Source organism: Anabas testudineus, chromosome 18 (assembly GCF_900324465.2).
Source record: "Anabas testudineus chromosome 18, fAnaTes1.2, whole genome shotgun sequence".
In the NCBI taxonomy this organism is placed as follows: domain Eukaryota; kingdom Metazoa; phylum Chordata; class Actinopteri; order Anabantiformes; family Anabantidae; genus Anabas; species Anabas testudineus.
The window spans coordinates 25,792,716-25,812,366 of NC_046627.1; the positions used below are offsets into that span (position 1 = coordinate 25,792,716).

At 39.9% G+C, this 19,651-nt stretch overlaps 2 protein-coding genes across 7 annotated transcripts; one reads left to right on the forward strand and one right to left on the reverse strand.

Annotated features, from left to right (window-relative positions):
• Nucleotides 1-92: 92 nt before the first annotated feature.
• Nucleotides 93-5,619, forward strand: LOC113157603 (PC-esterase domain-containing protein 1A-like). Of its 2 annotated transcripts, none has more exons than XM_026353181.1 (10): nucleotides 93-350; nucleotides 1,694-1,775; nucleotides 2,013-2,092; nucleotides 2,328-2,560; nucleotides 2,800-2,950; nucleotides 3,665-3,911; nucleotides 4,039-4,098; nucleotides 4,351-4,419; nucleotides 4,779-4,970; nucleotides 5,122-5,619. In XM_026353181.1, the coding sequence occupies exons 1-10, from the start codon at nucleotides 348-350 to the stop codon at nucleotides 5,313-5,315; spliced, it is 1,311 nt and encodes a 436-aa protein (XP_026208966.1). In that variant the 5' UTR covers nucleotides 93-347; the 3' UTR covers nucleotides 5,316-5,619. The 2 variants fall into 2 exon arrangements, with proteins under 2 accessions (XP_026208966.1, XP_026208967.1); XM_026353182.1 differs by having other exon boundaries at nucleotides 5,158-5,619.
• A 340-nt stretch (nucleotides 5,620-5,959) lies between these two features.
• LOC113157384 (dynactin subunit 1-like) lies at nucleotides 5,960-19,011 on the reverse strand. 5 transcript variants are annotated; one of them, XM_026352869.1, is made up of 32 exons: nucleotides 18,872-19,011; nucleotides 16,198-16,263; nucleotides 15,880-16,074; nucleotides 15,544-15,625; nucleotides 15,418-15,449; nucleotides 15,040-15,060; nucleotides 14,409-14,432; nucleotides 13,790-13,873; nucleotides 13,266-13,418; nucleotides 12,952-12,975; nucleotides 12,318-12,515; nucleotides 11,962-12,166; nucleotides 11,772-11,850; nucleotides 11,432-11,591; nucleotides 11,098-11,202; nucleotides 10,762-10,953; nucleotides 10,562-10,678; nucleotides 10,313-10,465; nucleotides 10,050-10,210; nucleotides 9,721-9,889; nucleotides 9,333-9,401; nucleotides 9,026-9,238; nucleotides 8,761-8,922; nucleotides 8,434-8,565; nucleotides 8,205-8,330; nucleotides 7,955-8,097; nucleotides 7,707-7,873; nucleotides 7,344-7,465; nucleotides 6,940-7,135; nucleotides 6,774-6,847; nucleotides 6,597-6,686; nucleotides 5,960-6,482 (listed from the first exon to the last, which is right to left on the reverse strand). In XM_026352869.1, exons 2-32 carry the CDS (start codon nucleotides 16,237-16,239, stop codon nucleotides 6,345-6,347), a joined length of 3,828 nt encoding a protein of 1,275 aa, XP_026208654.1. In that variant the 5' UTR covers nucleotides 16,240-16,263; nucleotides 18,872-19,011; the 3' UTR covers nucleotides 5,960-6,344. The 5 variants fall into 5 exon arrangements, with proteins under 5 accessions (XP_026208654.1, XP_026208650.1, XP_026208651.1 ...); XM_026352865.1 differs by lacking the exons at nucleotides 13,790-13,873; nucleotides 14,409-14,432; XM_026352866.1 differs by lacking the exons at nucleotides 13,790-13,873; nucleotides 14,409-14,432; nucleotides 15,040-15,060.
• Nucleotides 19,012-19,651: the final 640 nt, after the last annotated feature.

The following is a 19,651-nucleotide window of genomic DNA, read 5'->3' on the forward strand; positions in this document are numbered from 1 at the left end:
TAGTAGTAAGTTTGTGAATTTATCTGAATTAATTTTAATGTGTACGTTTCAAAGCGCTCACGAAGAATCTTCCATGTCCGACAGTAATTGAAGGCCACATGAGATGAGCGACACCGGGAATAACGGTGGAAAAACAGACGAGTTGATCTGATGAGTCTACAAAGTAAAGAAATTAGTCACTTTTAACCTGTTCAAGTTGTCCAACAACCTTTTAACGAGCAGAGCAACAAGACTTATTGTGAAGCCACTGGAAGTAACTCACGCTAGACAGAAGAAGAAGTTTAACATTAGCTAGCTAAGTAACGTTAGCCAGGTTTTTAAAAGACGCTAAGTGCTAACAGTCAGCTATGGTAAGTAGAGTTTTATATCTCACTGACTACATTTAACTAAGTTAGCCAATGTGTCACTGATAACTGAGCAATACAACCCTGAACTTGGCAGCCTAATGTAATGTAGACTTATCTAAGTGGAAGGGCGTGTGAAACGTACCCCGTGTAGCTAATGCTAATGCTAATGGACACGCCACCAGGCTTCACCTAGCGATGAACCTGGATACGAGGAAAATGAAAGTACTTCTACTGCACACCTTTGGAGAAAATCAAATCACACAGATTAAAAAAATGACAACAATGTCCTCATGTTTGAACAGCTTTAAATGTTTTCCTTTAAAAATATAAATCATTCAAATCAAGAGTTTAGCTGAAACTTTTAGTCCAGTCTTGTTCAGAAGGAAAACACTACTTTAGACAATTATCAGTATTTTTACTTCATAGTTTTTGAGAATGAAATTCTTACAATCCCAAAATTGTTATAATTTTGGTGAAAATGCCAAGTTCTTCTTCTTCTTCTTCTTCTTCTTCTTCTTATTATTATTATTATTATTATTATTATTATTATTTCTATTACTTTTTGATAATGCTCATTTAATTTCATTTGCATTCAAAAACTAAACCCAGCTCCAATAATGTTAGAATAAACATTTATTTGTAAATTTTAAATGTTCTGCTAGAAAGAAAATAGATGGATGGAATATGAGATAAGAAGAACTTCTGATAAGAAGTTTCAAATAATAGGTAAACTTTAAAGGAACAGAATTTTTTCCAATATTGTGCAGTAAAAGTACTTCAAATTTGGCATTGTCATATTATCCATCACCCCAAACAAAACTGCATCGAGAATATCAGGTTTTTGTTATTTATTGTCATGTGATTTTGCTTTTACCTTTCTTAACAATCTTCAATACGTCAAATTGTTAGTTTTCCTACAATGTCAGGGGAAGACAATCTTTTATTTTATTTATTTTTTATATTCACTGTATTACAATGTTTACCCATGCCTTTCAAAACCAAATTTACAGTGTATGTATGTATATATACATATGTGTATATGAGTGTATTTTACATTGGTTATATTGGTTAGTTACATTGGTGATATATTTCAGTCATTTCATTCAATTACACAATTACAAGACCATTTCAGGTGTCATTATTTTCAAAAGACGATTTTTAAGTCATTTTAATTATACGCAAAATGATACAGTTTCATTAAGCACATGAAACCTGATGACATTTCCTTTACTGTGTTACCTGTATTGGTCGCAGACAAAATGCGCAAGAGAATTTGAAGAGCGGCTGACTTGACCGCAGTAACTTTTTGCGCCGTTCTAATTAGAACAAATGTTCGTAATTAACAGAAGGAGACACTTCAGGCTGTGAGTCACCAGCGGGCCAGTCAGCTGCTCCATAATAAGTTCATCGTGGTGCTGGGAGACTCCAGTGAGTAGTGTTTACACCAGCCTCCTCATTCAGATAATGTTTCAGCAGGTTGTGTGATTTCCATATTATTATAAAATGCTTCCTGTTGCTCATAGGATAACTTGTACATTCGCTTTTACTGTTAATAGTCTAGTGATGTTATATATTATATGCAGGTGCCCTGTATTGGGTTACTGGGTTTTGAGTATGAATCTTGTCACTGCCACTTTTGATGCCCTGTGCGTTTTTCCCCCTCAGTTCAGCGGTCCGTATACAAAGACCTTGTTCTGCTGCTACAGAAGGAGAAATATCTCACTTTAAGTCAACTCAAGAGCAAGGCAAGGACTAACATTTGCCCGGGTTTACTGAAGAGGCAGAGGAAGAGTAGGCAAAAGACAAAAGAATTACTATGTCTATTTGGATAAAAATATCTGCCTCTTGTTTCAGGACAAACATGATGCTTAAAGGTTGTGCTTTCCTAATCTTTCCTGAGATATTCAGTGCGTGTCTCTGTTTATATCTCTGTCTCTGTTTGGTCCTGGTGTCTTCACTGCCACATCTTCATTTCAACAGGGTGAGATGAGCTTTGAGCAAGACTGCCTAGTGGAAGGAGGGTGTCTTGGTGAAATGCACAATGGAACTGAGTACAGAGAGGTTCGGCAGTTTCAGTCTGCCCACCACTTGGTCCGCTTCTACTTTGTGACGCGCATCTACTCCCGCTACATGCAGAGTATCTTAGAAGACTTCCGCAACGGCTTGAAACCAGATGTAGTTATTGTCAACTCTTGCATTTGGGATATTTCAAGGTGGGATGTTGCAAAAAAGTCACCAATAATAGCACTGGCAGTACTTATTACCTTGCAATTTATTTGATATTCTTATATCCAAATAACTTTTTGCTTTTTGTTTATTACAAAATTTTCCAAACAGCTTATTTTCCATAGATTCACTGTACCTACTGACGTTACCGCATTTAGTCTATAATGGGTTATTGAGCATAGTGAATGAGTTTTTTACGGATTTGTATCTGTGTTTGGGTTTGTAGATACAGCTCCATTTGGATTGATGACTACAAGAAGCACCTGCATAGGTTCTTTGATGATCTGAATGGGACTCTGCCAAAGGAAAGCCTGGTCATCTGGAGCCTCACGATGCCCTTAGGAGAAAGGATCCGAGGTGGTTTCCTGGTGCCTGAGGTATGGCATCAAGAACCATCTGCATTATAAGCAGACTGACAAGCTTGTGCTCTTGTTGGGTCAAATATCCCCTTTTATACTCTTATTGGTAATTCACCTCAGATATGCGACACCGTGGTGCTGACAGGACAGCATACTCATTACTGAGCTATACAATAATTTAATACACACTGTCCTCTGAATCAGCTGTCCTGTTAGCAGCACATCATCTAATGATCTAATGCGCTAATAGGGCAGCAGGTGGACAAACTGTCTTCACAAAGATGAGTAACAGTAAGTCAAGCAACAAAAAAATATCAGACTTCATCAGAAGAATTTATATAACGGTGAGTCCTTTTATTATTTTTATACTGTATTTGTTTTATTTTACATTTAGCGTCAAATGCTTGATGCCTTAAAAGCAGCCTGGTGGCTCAATGAGTAGATCATTGGCCTGAGATACAGAGTGTCTTGTCCTTGAGTAAGACACTCCACGCTAGCTCCCCGGGCGCTGTATGTAGCTGCCCACTGTTCCCACCCCAGGGGGATGGGTTAAATGCAGAGGACCAATTTCATCTGTAACATGTAAATGTGACAAATGACAAATAAAGGCGTTTCTTTCTTCTAAATGTAGTAGTCTGTCCAGAAAGACGGTAAAAGAACCATGTTTATATTGTAGTTTTATAACATTCACTGAGAGTTAATACTGGCATTGTCCTTTCTCCTTCACCTCAGATTGAGCACAAGTCTTCCCACCTGCGTTATGATGTGATTGAAGCCAATTTCTACAGCGCGACTCTGGCTGATGCCTATGGGATGGATGTGTTGGACCTCCACTTTCACTTTCGTTTCTGCCTGCACCATCGTACAAATGATGGGGCCCACTGGAATGCCCTTGCTCATCGCAATATAACCACCCTACTGTTACAGCACATTGCACAGGCATGGGGCATCACCATGTCCTCTCCACTGACTCCTGTTGGTGAGGAGGAGTTCATGCACTCATAGAATTATATACTCCCACTGTAGAATGGGACTTCTTTTTGTAAAAAAAAAAAAAAGGATTATATTATTAACATATTACATGTTTTGTTTTTTGTTTTTTTTAGAGTATCCTTATCAGCGGCCAGTGTATGGAAATGCTATTAAACCTGCTGTTAAGACCACAGGTAATGATGTTCATAAAAGAATTCATTATATAGATTTATTATAGGACAGAGTAAAGTGGATGCTGCATCTCAATCACCAGGAGAACTTCACAGATGACACAAGAAATGAATGCTTTATTTTTGTAAAACTGCCAGCCTGTTTGTTGGCATCTGTGATTTTTTTCCCCATAAATTGTTTGAAATGCAGTCAACATGAAAATACATTCATTTCTGAAATCCGCAGTCCTCTGATGTGTTTTGCTGCTTTTTCAGGAGTGTGTCGAGTAGCAGGTGCTCCGAAGTACTACTGCCCTCCCTCTTCCAACTATTTCTCCAACAAGGGTGAGGTTTCAAACCTGTGCATTGTTTTTTGCTGCTTCATGTGTATTTATTGTTATTAATCTGCCTACAATACTTCAGGACTTGTTTATTTTTAGGCTGGTTTGTTCAATTCTACACAAAATGTAGCATTAAAATGTTCAAGTTTAATTTTAATGCAGTGTGGTTGAATCCAAATCATTGGAAATGTCTTAAGCAGTGGACATGTTTTCAGAAGAGAGGATCACGTTGCAGCAACAGAGTTGTCACTGTCACTATTACAGTTTATTTATACTCTGCACAACATTTTGTGTTCACCACTTTGGATTTATTTTTTATCATCTCTACCTCTTCACCATCCATTCTCTCATTCTATTTCACAGAGAGGCACCGAACACATGGAAATTACGATGGCTACCTGGAGGAGTTCTTCAATGATTCTCCATCTTTTGGCTACTTGAACTTTGAGGACAACAACCCGCAGCCCCAGACATATCACCATGATGGCACCCTCCCATCACAGCCTCACTTACCTGGCCACAGACACCAGTATAAACATGGACAGGATAGAAATGGTAAGTGTTTATTGGTTGATAACTTGTTGACTAGAGAAACCAGATCAATTTACAGTCAACAATGCACTGGCGATATTTCATTGGCTTTTCAAATTGCATTTGTTATGAGTTCTCTGATCTTGAACCAGGACTGGTGTTTTTGTGCTGATAGGTTCGCTCCAGAGCCCATTTGTCTCCTGTTTTGCAGGTTCTGTCTACAATCCTCCTCATCACTTTAAGCTTTACAACAAGCAGCAGCAGCAGCAGCATCAGTACGTGATGAGAAGCAAACACACCAGATACCACTATGCTCCATACACTCGTCACAGACCCAGTCAATACAACCGTCATGGCCACTACTACTGAGACAGATGTGTTTTGCAAAAGTCAGACTTCGTCATATTCCACTTAACGTGTTAACTAGTTTCGTTCTCCTACTGTAGGCTTGTTATTTTGCTCAGTGAAAGCACAACTCCTCAAACAGCTGATTCTCACTTTCTTTAAATTCAGTGAATGTTCTGAAACATACTGGTCCCTTTTAAAGATAGTATTGTTTGAATTTTAATCTTCACTGAAATCAAACAGTCTCTAATTGTATTTTTCTTCTTTAAAGCAGTTTTTATTATGCACTTGAAATGTGTAAGGTGCTGTGTTCTATTAAAGTGGACTTTAAGACTTAAGGACAACTGTTTTGGGTTATTTGAATATTAATCAATTCTCCAAGTTCTAAATGAATGATCTTTATGATGTCTGGCTTGAAAAACCGCTTTGGATCAAAGCCAGTAACAATACAGTAATTCTGCAACATGTTGATAATGTACTGTTCATGTTCATGCTTCACCTATACCTGTCAGTGTCCACAGAAACAAAGAGAACAACTCCTAATGCACACATTTGAACTAGTGAAATCTTCAGTATTAGACTAAACCTTGAAGAAGCTAAGTCTAATTCTGTTAGCATAGCAGCAGTAAGTGTAACTTAAGTCAAAATTCAGACCAACACTCGAACGGTTTTGTGCTGAAGTGAACAGATTTTATTGTTTGAATTCTTACAAGTACAAAAGATACAAGAGGAAAAAACTAAAGAGGTGCAAGTACAGTAAAAATGACTTGTTGCTGTTTAGTTGGGGAAAACTGGTGCAATGGTTTGTGTAATAAACATGACATCAATGTCACCACAATCCCGACTTCATTCAGAATTAAATTAAGCTTTAGTTTTCTCAACATTGTGACACTGCTGTGTCATTTTATTAGTGCTTTAACTTTGCAGATATTTGAGAGCATTTCCTGAGAATAGTGAAAAGCAAAAGTGGTAAATGGACAAGAACATCAAAAGTTAGAATGAGAATAAAGAAATGTGCTGTTTAGTGCAGCTCTGAACCAACAACGAGCTGCCTTATGCCATTAATAGGTGGTGCACTTGCTGCAGCTGCTGCTGGGACAGGACAAGGCGATGGACTTGTTCCTGTCCACGGGTGCATGGAATGGAAACGCGACCTACAAACACTGTTCCTCCCTGCTTCTCTCCCTTGGCCTGAAAAGCAATGCAAATGTAAACATGTGATATATTATTTGCTGAGGCGTTCCAGACAGAATCCATAAAACCAAGTATTGGAACTGGTGCTGTGTGGCAGTACGCTGGATTTACCTTAACAAAGGAGGAGACTGGGAAGGTGGCAAAGTCTGAGGAAGCCTTTGCCCCAGGCTGGTATGAGACTACATGTTCAGCTACTTCTCCCTGAAAACAACAAAAGGGTTTTTAGTTTTGCGTGGCTGTTGGCTTATCAACATAGGGAAAGGACAGATACATTTCTGACTCCATCACCTTGAGTTTGTCCAGAGCATCAGAGAGGTTCTTCAGTCTAGCCGTCTGCTCCATCAGCTGGGAACTGGCACTAACTGGAAGAAAAATAAGACGGGAAATGAAGCGGTTTACTGAGGTGAGGGAGCAGCAAAGAGAGCACACGCTGAAGTGTGAAACTGACACTCACCTGCAGTCTTCCCAGTGATGTCCACCACTTTAACCTCTGCACTCAGCTTAAGCAGGGTTGCCAGCAGTTGGTCTGTCCTGCGATAGATGCCTGTGTTTAGTCCCTGTGGAGGCATGGAGCTGTCTTTGGCTACTTGTGGCAGTTTGGGAGGACAGAGTGGAGGCAGGGAGGCCAGCTGAGCTCTCATCTTCTCCGCCTGTTAACAATATTCACATTAGGTTATTATATAAATATGTTTTACATTTTAAAATGATGAAAATGAAATTATGTGTGCATTTTATTTTATAACTAAGCAAGTAGTAGTGATACAGCTTATATCAAAATAGCATAATGCACTAGTGTCCTTAATAACTGCAACATGACTTTTTTACCAATTCGTGAAGGCCTACTTAAAGCTGGTGTACCTTGAGCCTGTTGTTTTCATTCTTGAGATGTTTAATACCCAGCCTCTGGGCCTCAACTTGCTGTCTTAGGAGAGGGGAGTCCACAACCTGCACTGATCCTGCCATTGATGGAGGAAGTCCTGCTGCAGAGGGAGAGGACAAACATCACGGCACTCTCCCTTGTATTTCATTTCAAAATTTGGAGGTCATTTCAAAAATTTAATCTGATTAAAACCTGAACTGAAACTGAAAATATGTGTGATAGAAGTTACACATTCCCTGCTCCTGCAGCAGCACAAACGATTTTCATGAGCTTGCATTCATCACATTTTAAAACATAAAACAACAAGCTTACTATTTGCTTACAAGTAAGTGCACAATTACCTCCTGCAGATCCCTGAACGATTGAAGCAATTCCAGAGGTAGGTGTGCCTCTCAGGCCTTCAATAGTCATCTTCGATTGGTTGTTGAGGCGTTGTTTCAATTCTGCCTTCTCTGCCTCGAGTTGATCAATATCAGCCTGCAGAGCGTCCATCGTCTCCTCAAAGTCCCTGAAGATGAAGATAAAGGAAGGTGGGCGAGGTGGAAAAAAGGACAGGTGAGAGAAGACAACATGTCAACATATAACTTACTTTTCTTTTTTCTTCAGCAGGGCAAGGTTCTCATCCAGTTTGGTCTGGATCTTCTCAACTCGTTCATCTGCATCTTTAGTGGACGTGTCCAGCTTCTTCTCCAGAAGACTCAGACGAACGTTGGCCTCGCTTAGCTCCTCACCCTGGAAGAGAGGGGTTCAGCCACATCAGTTCCACTGGCAGAATTAGAACTGCTAACTTCTCAGATGAAACAGGAGTCAGTCTCTGCCGTGTGTTTTTTTTGTGTTACCTTGATCTTGAGAGACTTCTTGACCTCCTTGATAACAGTCTCTCTGTCTTCTAGTTTAACTCCAAGACCCTCAGCATCAGTCATCTCGGCTCTGACAGTGGCCGCTCTTACCTCCACAGGAGGAGTCTGAGGATGTGTGGGAAAGTTATGAGGAGAGAATAAATGGAGCAGAAATATGCTCTGATTTCAATGTTGGGATAAATCTGTGTGTAAAAGCTAAGACAAGTACCTTGCTCTGAGCTTTGTCAGCATCGTACTCTCCTTCCTGCATGGCTGTAGCCATCTTATTCATGGTGGCAATGACTGAGCTGCAGGACTGACGCAGACACTCAGGGCCGTTCAAACCATGGGAGCCATATACCTTAAAGATTAGAGTGCAGACTTAGTTCAACTCTCTTGGTGGAATAATTCCTCGTGCTACTTTGTTATTAGAATTTCTAATTGTTATGTTAAGAAAGATTTGGCCAGTGTTTGGTGGGGACACTTCTGACTACCAATGCTCAGTCTGTAATTGTTCGAACTCTATGTGTCAAGAGGATGCTAAACATAACACAACCTGCTCCACAGCCTTCCCAATGATATCCTCTAGTTTGAGAGCATTGAGGCCCTCCTGTTCTGCCAGCGGAGCAACCATCTGAGCTCCAGCTGCAGCCACCTCCTGCAGTACGGCCACCACTCGAGTCAGCTGACGTCTGCACTCTGTCAGCGTCTCTGACACCTGCCAGAAACGACAAGACGTGTCAGTTAAACACATACTGCATCATAAATCATTCGAAGGCCCCAACTTCCTCGTTTGTGCTGTTTGTTTCTGTATCCCACACCTGTGGTCCAAAACTAATAGCAGCAGGTACTCCAACCACATCTGTTCCAGGCATGCGACGGCGTATCTTCTTACAGAACTGTCTTATATCAGAGCAGGAAGTGTCCAGGTCCTTCAGGACCACAGAGAACACAGAGCTCTCCTGTCCGGCTGCCAGGAACGCCCGCAGACGTGCAACCTCCACTCCCATACAGTCCAGGGCACTCTGGCTAAACTGGAGGTGAGAAGGTGGGGGTGGTGAAATTAGTTATTGCTAAATTCTCATGTAAATCAAATAAAAAACAGTCAACTAAAGAAGCTTAAGGTACCTTAATGTGGTCAGCCAGTTGCACAGTGCATTCCTCGATGTGATCTGCCAAATGGACACTGTACAGTTGCTTGAAGACAAAACCAAGAAGTAGTTAGTCTTCTGTAACACTGGGGATGAAGTTTTGATCCCACATACATGTGAATGTAAATGCTACTGTTTATGAGTGAGAGCAATGAAAGAAAACAAAAGTCAGACAGGCAGAGAGACTGATCAAAAAGACAACATGGTAGAAAAATGTTGGTTAAGATATTAGACCTGAAAAACTCTTCCCACAACTATGATTACTTTTTACAATAACTGTCCATGTATAAAAAAGATGGAAAATTGTAGACTCAAATGAGAGTGTACTGGGATTATTTTAACATTAACAGACATGTCTTTGTTACCTGATAGTACTTGATGGCCTTAGTCAGAGGTTCCACCTGGACAGTCTCGTCTAGCTGGTCTTTATGCAGCAAGTCGATGAAATAATCCAGAGAGCGCTCATGGAAGCTCATTTCCGAGTAGAGTGTACCCATGCGCTTAAACACTTCCACACTGCAGGAATTCAGAGCCCTACAACCACAGCAGAGAGGGGAAGAATAGCAGACCCAACAAGGTAACGAATTAGTTTCACAGTATCACAGTAACAGATTATAATTATTCCAGATTTGAGGAACAATAATTCTGCTTTTCTTCATGTATTCCACACAACCGATGAAGCTGCAGTGCTTACTGTTCATATTTGTGCAGGGTGGCCTGCAGCAGGCTGAGGGAGTAGACCAATCCTGAGGCAAAGCTACGCTGTTCTCCTGCAGGCCCTCTGAGCCCCATGCCTGGGACCAGGTTCCCATTCAAGTCAAACTTCTCCTGAGCCTGTTTACTGATTAGTTCAGCCTATAAGGTAAAAGTATATTAATGCATAGAGAAACCTTAGTTATAGAAACAGTTGAAGCACGACAATAGGGGATTCAAATGAAGAATCACACAGCGTCACACCTTGCAGATGAGCCTGGGGATTAGTAAGAGCACCAGAATACAGTCGTGATCTCCACCGTGACGGAGGAAGGAGTCTGGCATGAAAGAGGTGAGGAGGGACACCTGTCTGTTTGACTGAGCCACTTCCATCTTCCTCAGTTCCATCTCAATCGCCTGGAGATACAAGTTATTATTAAGTTAAACAATAGAGGACAATAAGCACACTGGACTTGAAGATATAAAACCTTAATCTTAACGCCTGTCCCCTACCTTGGCATAGGCCTTGGTCTCTGCAAACTTGATCTTGAAGTCAAACAGCTCTGCAGGTGGTTGCTGGACTTGTTCAACATTGGCATTCTGTTGGCTGATCAGGTCTCTGTTGGCGTCCTGTTGTACAGGAAACAAGCACAGACTGTGTCAGGACATCCACCTGCACTTACACTTGAGTATTATGTCTGGTCTCCACCCACCTGTAGCCTGGCAGTGAGCTCTCTGTACTTGTTGATGGTCTGCTGGTAATCAGCTACAGTCTCCTGGGCAGCCTCCACCCTTTTTTCTGCCTCTCTGACCTTTGCAGCACTCAGGTCCAACTGCTCCCGCAGCTCCATCTCTGTCTCCCTGGAATTCTCCTGTAGTTCATCGTTCATCTCGTTGATGGCCTCCTATTGGTGGGCAATAGAATTAATAAAGGATTTTTCCTGTGATTGTAATCCTTCTTGGTTACCCTACACCATAATGCTTGTGATTATTATTTTTTTATTATTTTATATATTTTTGCACAAAGTGAAAACAAAAACTGTACTAACCAGATCAGTCACAGTTTCTCTCAGCTCTCTGACTTTCTCCTCCAGGTCAAGGTTCCTCTCTGTCAGCGTTTCCACCATCTCCTCTGACCCAAGAGCAGCATCCACCTGGTCCACGTGCCAATACACAAGCATTTATGTGCAGTTAAATCTTTGTTAAAGACATGACAAACTAACAACAGCTGATGTGAATTTTTGCTATAGTTATTTATTCTAAGGAGGACATACCAGAGCCTGAACCTTTGCTGAAAACAACTTTACTTCACATATGTTTTAGTGTCAGTATGGTGTAAACTACTCCAAACAGCCATTCACCCTCTCTTCTCACAGACTGTACCTGTTCCTTCAACTCATCAATAGTAGCCTCTGCCTGCTTCACTTCTTCCTGTAGTTTTTCCTTCTGAGTTCTCAGAGCCTCCAGCTCTGTGTTCTTCTTCTCCATCTGCTTCTGCAGCTTCACATGCTCTTGTTTCTCTGAAGCAGACAGGTCACGCATCCTGAGGAGATATGAAGTTAAGAAAAAGATTAGTTCCATTTTTTCTATGAGATTTATACATCTTCTATACATGTGTTTCTTTCCACTGTACAATCTATTCTTACCATCATCATAGCTGTGGTTAATATGTACTAATTTTTAAATTTATACTTGAATCAAAATATGTTTTTTTCAGACTGACCTGACCAGCGCCTCCTTTAGTCTGCTATTCTGCTCCTCCAGCTGTTTGACATGGTAACTTGATGCAGCTCCATCTGTGCCTGCACAAGGTGAAGAGTCACAACATTACAAGGAGAACAGTGAAAAAACAAGACACATTAAAGATATAGGAGACAAAGACACTTTGTGGAATTAGTAAGTAGAGTACAAGCCTTTCTCGGAAATCTCATGCCTAAGGATCTCCAGGTCCATGGAGAGCTCCTCCACTTTCTCCTTTAGTGTGTCCACTTCCACTTGCAGTGACTCTGCCCGCTCTTCAGCCATCTCTTTGTCCAGTGTGGCCATCTCGATGGCATCTGCTGTGTCTGCCATCTCCTCCATGTAGCGGTCCTTGGCCTCCTGTGCCTCACGAGCTTCCTGGGTGGAGGAGGTAGAAAATAAAGGTGCATGCATGATGAGGGTGGAGCTGCTTCTTTTACCTATCCATACTAATAATATATTGTTAACACTATGATAAAGGTGTAATTTTCATCCTCTTAAAAATAAGATATTTCATTTTGCTTTGTACCCTTTTGGCTTCTTTGAGTTGTTTCTGCAGCTCCGCCTGTTGTTCCTGCATTTTGGTCTTCCACTCCTGGAGCTGCTCCAGCTGGATCTTGTGTTTTTCAAGCTCCTTCAGCTTGGCCTTGTCCTCTGTCCGCTTCATCTTCAGCGTCTCCAGCTTCTCCTCCAGGTCCTTGACTTGAGCTCGCAGCGATTCCTCTTCCTGAGAAAGACAAATGAGTGGAACAAAGGTTTAGAAGGTAAGAAAGAGAAACAGTTCAGTAATAAAAAGGCCCATTGACAAAAGAATTACATGGACTTATTTAATTCCCAGGATTTTACTTTGAGACAGTAAAGGAATCACTGATCAAATCCCACCACCTCAAACTCAAAACAAGATGATTAAGGTAGATTTTCCTGTAGGAAATGAGTAATAAAGTAAATAAATAGTTCCACAACCAGTGAATTAAGTTATTCATTCAGTGTCACAGAAAGGTAAAACAAGCATCATCATAAAATTCACTCAGGGGAGATTACAAAACAATATTTGAGAACTGAAAAGATGTGCTGAGGGTCATTTTCCCCTCTGATGTTATGAGCTTGTTAGTACACTCATGCCAGATATCATGACCATGCATGTAGTCATTAGAAAACTCTACCTGCTTGGAAATGGCAGGTTCCACCTGTTCGATGACAACACGGATGAAACGTAAAAAGCCCATTAAAATAAAACATATGATGGAAAAACTGAAATAAAATGATGGAGATGTGACATAGTGGCAAAGCTGAAAGTCCTGAGAAGGAATCATATTGTTTACAGGAGCACAGAATTAACTGTGGCATTAGTGACTGGTCTGAACAGTTAACACTCGTTGATATTTTTTATATTATATATATTATGATATTTTTTTATTTTTCTATCAACTTTCTGTTAATAGAAATAATAAAATAAGCCATTCTGTCAGTGACCCACTTTGCTTGGAGTAGCTAAGCCAGAGGCTGCCACTGCTGCAGGCGATCCGCTGGGCTGAGGCACGACAGGTGCTCCCAATGTAGCCTGGTGGGAGGACAGGCTCGCCTCACTGACATCACCAGACAGAGAAGACGACAGGTTCTCACGAGAGGCCTGACAACAAAGAATGGTAGGGTGAGATGAAAGAAATAACAGATAAACGAGAGGAAAAAGTGGGTGAAGAAGTGAGTTAAGCCAGGTGTTAGGTAAGTAAATATTATTACACAATCCAGGTGACAGAACCGGTGCTTCTCCCCTTAAGACAAATATAATGACTTCAGTAGAATAGTGAACATACAGAGCCAGTTTATATGATAAAATACATCTCCCTACCTTCACCGTACCCCACAAAAATGTGGTAAAGCTAGTACTGGCATGAATATGTGCCATGATGGACTACAAATTCACCCGTCAGTGGCCAAAGGTTTAACATTTCACCCTCCCTGTGAGACACAGGTAAAGTAGTCTAACATGGCAGACTGTACCATGAGCGATAGGCTGGAGCGGCCTGGTGGGCGCACCAAGAGGGAAGGCAGGGAGGTGGCAGGCATGAGACGTGGAGTACCCCACTGCCAGTGTGATCATATAGATTATGTTAGAAAAAAACTCAGCTGCAAAGTAAACCTGATATTATTACAAAAATAAAAACCTGTGGTACCATTAGCTTATTCATATGCATCAATTTCTGAGTCAGTTTTACCATCCTGTTTAATTCTGCTCATACTATATCTTAAATATGTACAAATGCACTTCAAATCAAGTGTCAAAGTTAAAAATAGAAAATATCAACTGTATCTGATTGCCTCAAAGCCAAAATGACCCTAATAAAAACTGCCCCAATTTTAGGCAAAAATGTAAATAGTTGCTTACTGCTGAATCTACATATAGAGAATTATAAATGTCTTCTCTCCTACAGTTTGAGGACAAACATGTACTTCTTATCACACTACACAAAAATGAACATTTAAAAGTGGCTCTGACACAATTTGCTCTAAAAAGATTAAAATATAATTTAAATAACATAGCGTTCAGAATTTACAGCTGTTCAAAACAGTTCTGTTACAGTGGCGTTTGACCTCTACAGTCTGCAGTAGACGAGCTCACCTTAGCGGAGCGGCGGGTAGAGGACTGGAGAAGGAGGAGGTGAATTGCAGAGAGAAGGAAGGGGAAACAAACCAACACATGTGTACACACACGTACATCCAATGTTGAAGCAAGAGAAGAAATTAGAAGCATATAAGAAGCATACCTAGAAGCATGTTAGTTTATATCTAGTGATCATAGTTTTGGCTGCATGCACTGATTAACACCATTTAAAAGATTATAATGTTAAATCATCATTTCTGATAAATCAAAGCATTAAAGTGTGAATTCATGCAACAATTTTAAAACAAGGCAGCATTGAGAAATGAAAAAGACATCTTCACAATGACCTTCTAAATGTAATCAATTGGTGGTCTCTGAATGTGTACACTGGATGCCTTTACCACAACAAACATGTAGTAAAAAAAATAAAGCAAGAGAATAAAAAATGGCTGGTGTACAAAAACAAAAAAACACCAAAAAACATATAGACTTAAATTGAAAATGACATCAGTCAATGAAAAGTCATGTCTTTATGTCCCGTGCAACCATGAACACATTAGAGACGGTAATGTAAATAGATGAGTGGCCACTTTAGTGTGATTAACAACATCCGAGCAAAAGCAAATGTGTTGAATTAAAATATTTCTACCTTCTTAACGTTCACAGGTGTCTGCAAAAGGTATTCAGAACAACACAAATGAGAAGTCAACACAAAGGCTGATAGGCTTAATAGAAACCTGGTCCATCCCATGTTGTACAGAAGAGAATAAAAATGAAATGAATTAGACAGATAATCTCAAGGGTCCAATCACCAGTCTGTGAAGTTGTTTTCCTGGTTCAATTAATCAATGACAGGAGATGAGGCATGTACTGAAGTGTCGGTGCCAGTTAACTTATATAGAGGGAACAGTTCTATTTCTTAAAACCAAAGTCACAGTTCTGTCAGAATCCAACCATCAAACAAACAAGATTATAATAATAACTAGAGGATGAAAAAAGCAGTAGTGTGCAAATAATAGTTTCCCACCTGTCTGGATGCTTTGGGAGTCTCTGGAATATCTGGCAGGAACAAAATAAAATTGTTTTATTGTTTATACAATTTACTTTGAGGGGTTGCATTTGTAAAGTGTACATTTCAAATGCACATGCTCACCTTTCATTTTGGTCATTTTGGCAGAGCCAGACTCAGGAGCATCTGGCGAGGAGGCAGTGGAGCTGTCTTCCACCACTTGGATCTACACAGAGAGTGTCAGACACACACAAGGGTTTGTTCAGGGCAAGATGTACAAAAAGTAAATACTGAAATAGAAAGTTCCATACAACATACAGTATCATCCTAGAAAACAAAGATTTAATTCATAATACAGGCGTACGTTTTGTCAGAGTTTGATACAATTGAACCCAAGCAAAACAAGAAAGCCATGTGCTGAACCTCATGTGCACAACATTGCAGCAATTGGCCACTGCAGCAAAAACACATGTGACTAACCTGAGACTGTCTGACAAATATCCCATGGTTTTCCTCACAGGTAAAGTAGCGTTTCCCCTGGACAGTTCCGTCGTTCTTGCCTTTGGGCTCATCAAGTATGACACCAACCCATTTTCCAGAGGCAAAGAGGGTGGCGCCAATGTAGGCAACAGTGCCACGCTGGCCTTTACCAGTCACCTCTACTATAGAGCCAATCTGGAAGAGGAAAGGCAGATACAAGAGGATAACAGACTTGAGTCATTATATATTGGTTGATAGTAACAAATGACTTAGTATCTATTTATCCCTTTCTTTTTACTAAATTCAGTAACTACCAACCTTTGGAGGTTTGCCACTCTCCGCTGTTCCTGCACTGCTCATTTTGCTGATCAGTGGGCTGGTCAGCTAAAGGATTTGGGATAATAAAGACAGAGAGATGTGGGTATAAAAAGGGATGTAAGGGAAGGTAAAGAAGGGTGGTTACCAATGGGAAAATGGGGCAGGGTGGGACAAAGTGAGAGACAAAGGTGAGATCATTATATACCAGATAATATACTGTTTACTTTTCATAATTAAAAATACATAGCACCTTTTATATTGAATCTTTGTCACATAAACATACTGTATCTTATGCAAATATGATAAAAATCATCAGCAACAGCACTGTTTTACATGTATGTCCTGTAAGTTACCCTCCTCCAGCTATTAAAAGCAGTCTTAAGTGTTTAGTTGCACGGAAAGAGTCATAAGGTTGAAAAGTACAAAAAAAATACTCAGGCATACAGTCATATGCCCTGGACCACAATAGGTTTCCTAATAAACAAGCCCTTATCACACAAAGATGCTCATTCAAGACAAACTAGAACTGTGGCAGGGTTGAATCCTTTTATGGAGCTAGAGGAACATGTGAATTCACACTTTCTCATAGTTTTGAACCACAAGGCAGAAAACTGGATCTAAAAGGTTCATTGCTGCTCTATGACAGAAGCTTTAAAATAGGATACTGCAGATCAGCAGAAAGGCAGTTTTGCAGAATCCTATTAAATAAATAATACTTAGAATTAATGAGATTGAAGCTTTCCTACAATAACCATAAAGAAATATCTTCTCCAAGACAATCAAGACTTATCCAAGTTATATTTTCTTTATGTCTTATCTTATGAAGTATGAAACATGGTGAATCCAGCATCCGCTGTATGGTGAGTATCAAACATTTTTGTAGGTTATTAGCGTAACGTCAGAAAATCTACTGCTAAAATTCACAGCTCGAATCTAGCATTGCTGTATTAAATAAAACAAAACTTAATTTAGGTTCATGTACTTACCCTGGGAGTATAAGAATGCCGTCTGTTTAAAGCCATAATTAAAATTTAGACGCAGAACTAATACAGTTGAAGTGCTAATTTTACATTTAAATTTTCTATTTTCACATGCCTTCGTCTTTTCCAGAGAGCAGAGAGGACAGTAAGAGTGGGAGGGATCCCAGTGCTGCATCATGAAACGTCACAACTTATTTTGATCTGCAATAAGGAGGGCTGTATCTAGCTGCTGTGTTTATCACAAAACCTGCACATGTATGTTAGCTTTGTATACAGCTAAGCAGAGATGATGAGACAGCGTAAGCAATTGACTTCCCTACAGTTATACAGTAGCAAGAAAGAGTATGTAAACTTTATGGAATTTCATGGTTTTCTGCTTTTATTTGTCATAAAATGTGATCTGATCTTCATCTAACTCAAGAGTATTACCAAATATAATGCGCCTAAAATAATAACACAAACAAATTCCGATCTTTAACATCTTTATTGAGAATTACCATAAAAACCTCATTGTGCTAGTGGAAAAAGTATGTGAATTCTAATGACTTCAAGAAACCTAACTGGAGTCAGGTGTTAGCACAAGTTCAGAAAACTTAGTTTACAGGTGTGGACTAGAGCTACTGCAACTGATAAAAAACTAGCAGGGTGTCTGTGGCAGGACATCATGAGGAAGCTGCTGCTTCCTAAAAAGAGCATTGCTGCACAACAGAAATTTGCCAAAGAGCACATTGACACTCCACAGCAGTATTGGCAAAATGTTTTGTGGACTGATGAAACTATATTGAACTATGTGAAAAGAACACACAGCAGTACATCGGGTTTAAAAAGGTCACTGCTTATCATCATGAAAACATCATCCAAATACATGAAGGATGTTTCCTCCACTAAAGTATGGTGGAGGAAACATCATGATTTGGGCCTGCTTTGCTGCATCAGGACCTGTATCTTTTTCCACTAGCACTATGAGGTTTTTATGGTTGTTCTTTTTATTATTTTAGACACATATTTGTTAATACTCTTGACTGACATGAAGATCAGATCACATTGCCACTGTTATATTATTAGATATATTTATAGATTCATTTAAAAAAAAGATTTAATTGCTTAGTGGTAATGTGTTATAATTTGACTCTCTTAGATACATTAAATTCTTAAATTTCACAAATTACATATCACAATAGCGAACCATCAAATTAATGTTAACTAACTAACGCTTGGTAACGTTAGCTACTACTATTTAGCCTTGCTAAATTAGTTACTTACATTTTTGCTTTTATTCTATCATAAACTAAATAAGCTATAGGACACAGCAGTATTTGTTAGCTAATTCAAACAGAGAAGGAAGGACAAGGTACTAGGGGGAGAAATGTACCTTAATCATTAAATAAAAGTCAAGCTAGCTTAACGTTATTCTGTTGTGACGTGGCTGCATTAGTCTGAACTAAGCTAACGCTACAGTCAAACTAATCCTGACAGAAATATACAACCTGATTTTATTAGGCTTGTGTCTGCCCTTTGTTTTAGGGACACATTAGATTCAGCCAACACCTAGGGTGGATTAGCTTTAGAGCTAGAGCTAGCTAACGTTAAAACCAGCCAACTCGGCATACAACAAGAAGCCAGAAAACCAAAGTCAAACAACACTGCTGTTGAGACGCTAACATGGAGTTGCTGTTTTCGATTCATTAGCTTACCTGACATACACAACAATTCCACTCTTTAAATGTAACGCCTTGTGGTGATCATCCAAACAAACAATAATCCTCTGTTGTTATTTTTCTGGCAGCCTAGCTTGAAATCCGGCAGCCTGGTCCACTTTTGACAGGTCACTTCCGGCGCCCAGCCAGACCCAACGTACCACGGAGAGGGGGAGTTAGCGCCCCTGGTGGCTGCAACGAAAACAGGACCTCGCTGCAGGGATTGGTTACCTCTCTTCTTAAGGCTTCGTGCATTTACCTTCTCTTTACAAGGTCTTCATGGAATCATCGTACAGCCAAAATACATAGGTAGAGACAAAAACACAAGGCATATATTTCCATTATTGCCCTGTGAGATATCAAGATCATCAGGGCTGAAACAGCGGTGCAGATTTTATTAAAGTAATCCTGAATGAAACAAATCTGTCACTTAATAGCCCACTTTGAGAATAAAATCATTAGTGTTTATTATATAGACTAGTCCAGTAGTAAGTGATCTGTACTAAAAGTTGAATGTATTCAGCCTTATAACATTTATCCTGTAAAAAAAAATCTGTCTTTATAGTGAAACTACCAAACTAAGTCAGACAGAAAACTAACTGGGATGCACTGTGCACCCGTCACCAGCGATCAATTGAATTCTAAGCAGAACTTGCATATCTTGAAAAAGCCTATTATGAATCAATACGCCCTCTAAAATGTCTTGAATCTTAAAAGTATAGGAGAGAGGAGAAAGGGATGGTTTGATGAATGGAAAACTGTAGTAATGGATAAATA

Excerpts from the sequence above, each read along its gene's own strand:
- LOC113157384 (XM_026352869.1), bottom strand. The coding sequence starts at position 16,239 with ATGAGCAGTGCAGGAACAGCGGAGAGTGGCAAACCTCCAAAG. Across the intron at positions 16,075-16,197 it reads AGAGTGGCAAACCTCCAAAG|ATTGGCTCTATAGTAGAGGT; the intron begins GTTGGTAGTTAC and ends TTCCTCTTCCAG. Across the intron at positions 8,331-8,433 it reads CTGACAAAGCTCAGAGCAAG|ACTCCTCCTGTGGAGGTAAG; the intron begins GTACTTGTCTTA and ends ACACATCCTCAG.
- LOC113157603 (XM_026353181.1), top strand. Across the intron at positions 2,093-2,327 it reads TAAGTCAACTCAAGAGCAAG|GGTGAGATGAGCTTTGAGCA; the intron begins GCAAGGACTAAC and ends TCATTTCAACAG. Across the intron at positions 2,951-3,664 it reads GTGGTTTCCTGGTGCCTGAG|ATTGAGCACAAGTCTTCCCA; the intron begins GTATGGCATCAA and ends CCTTCACCTCAG.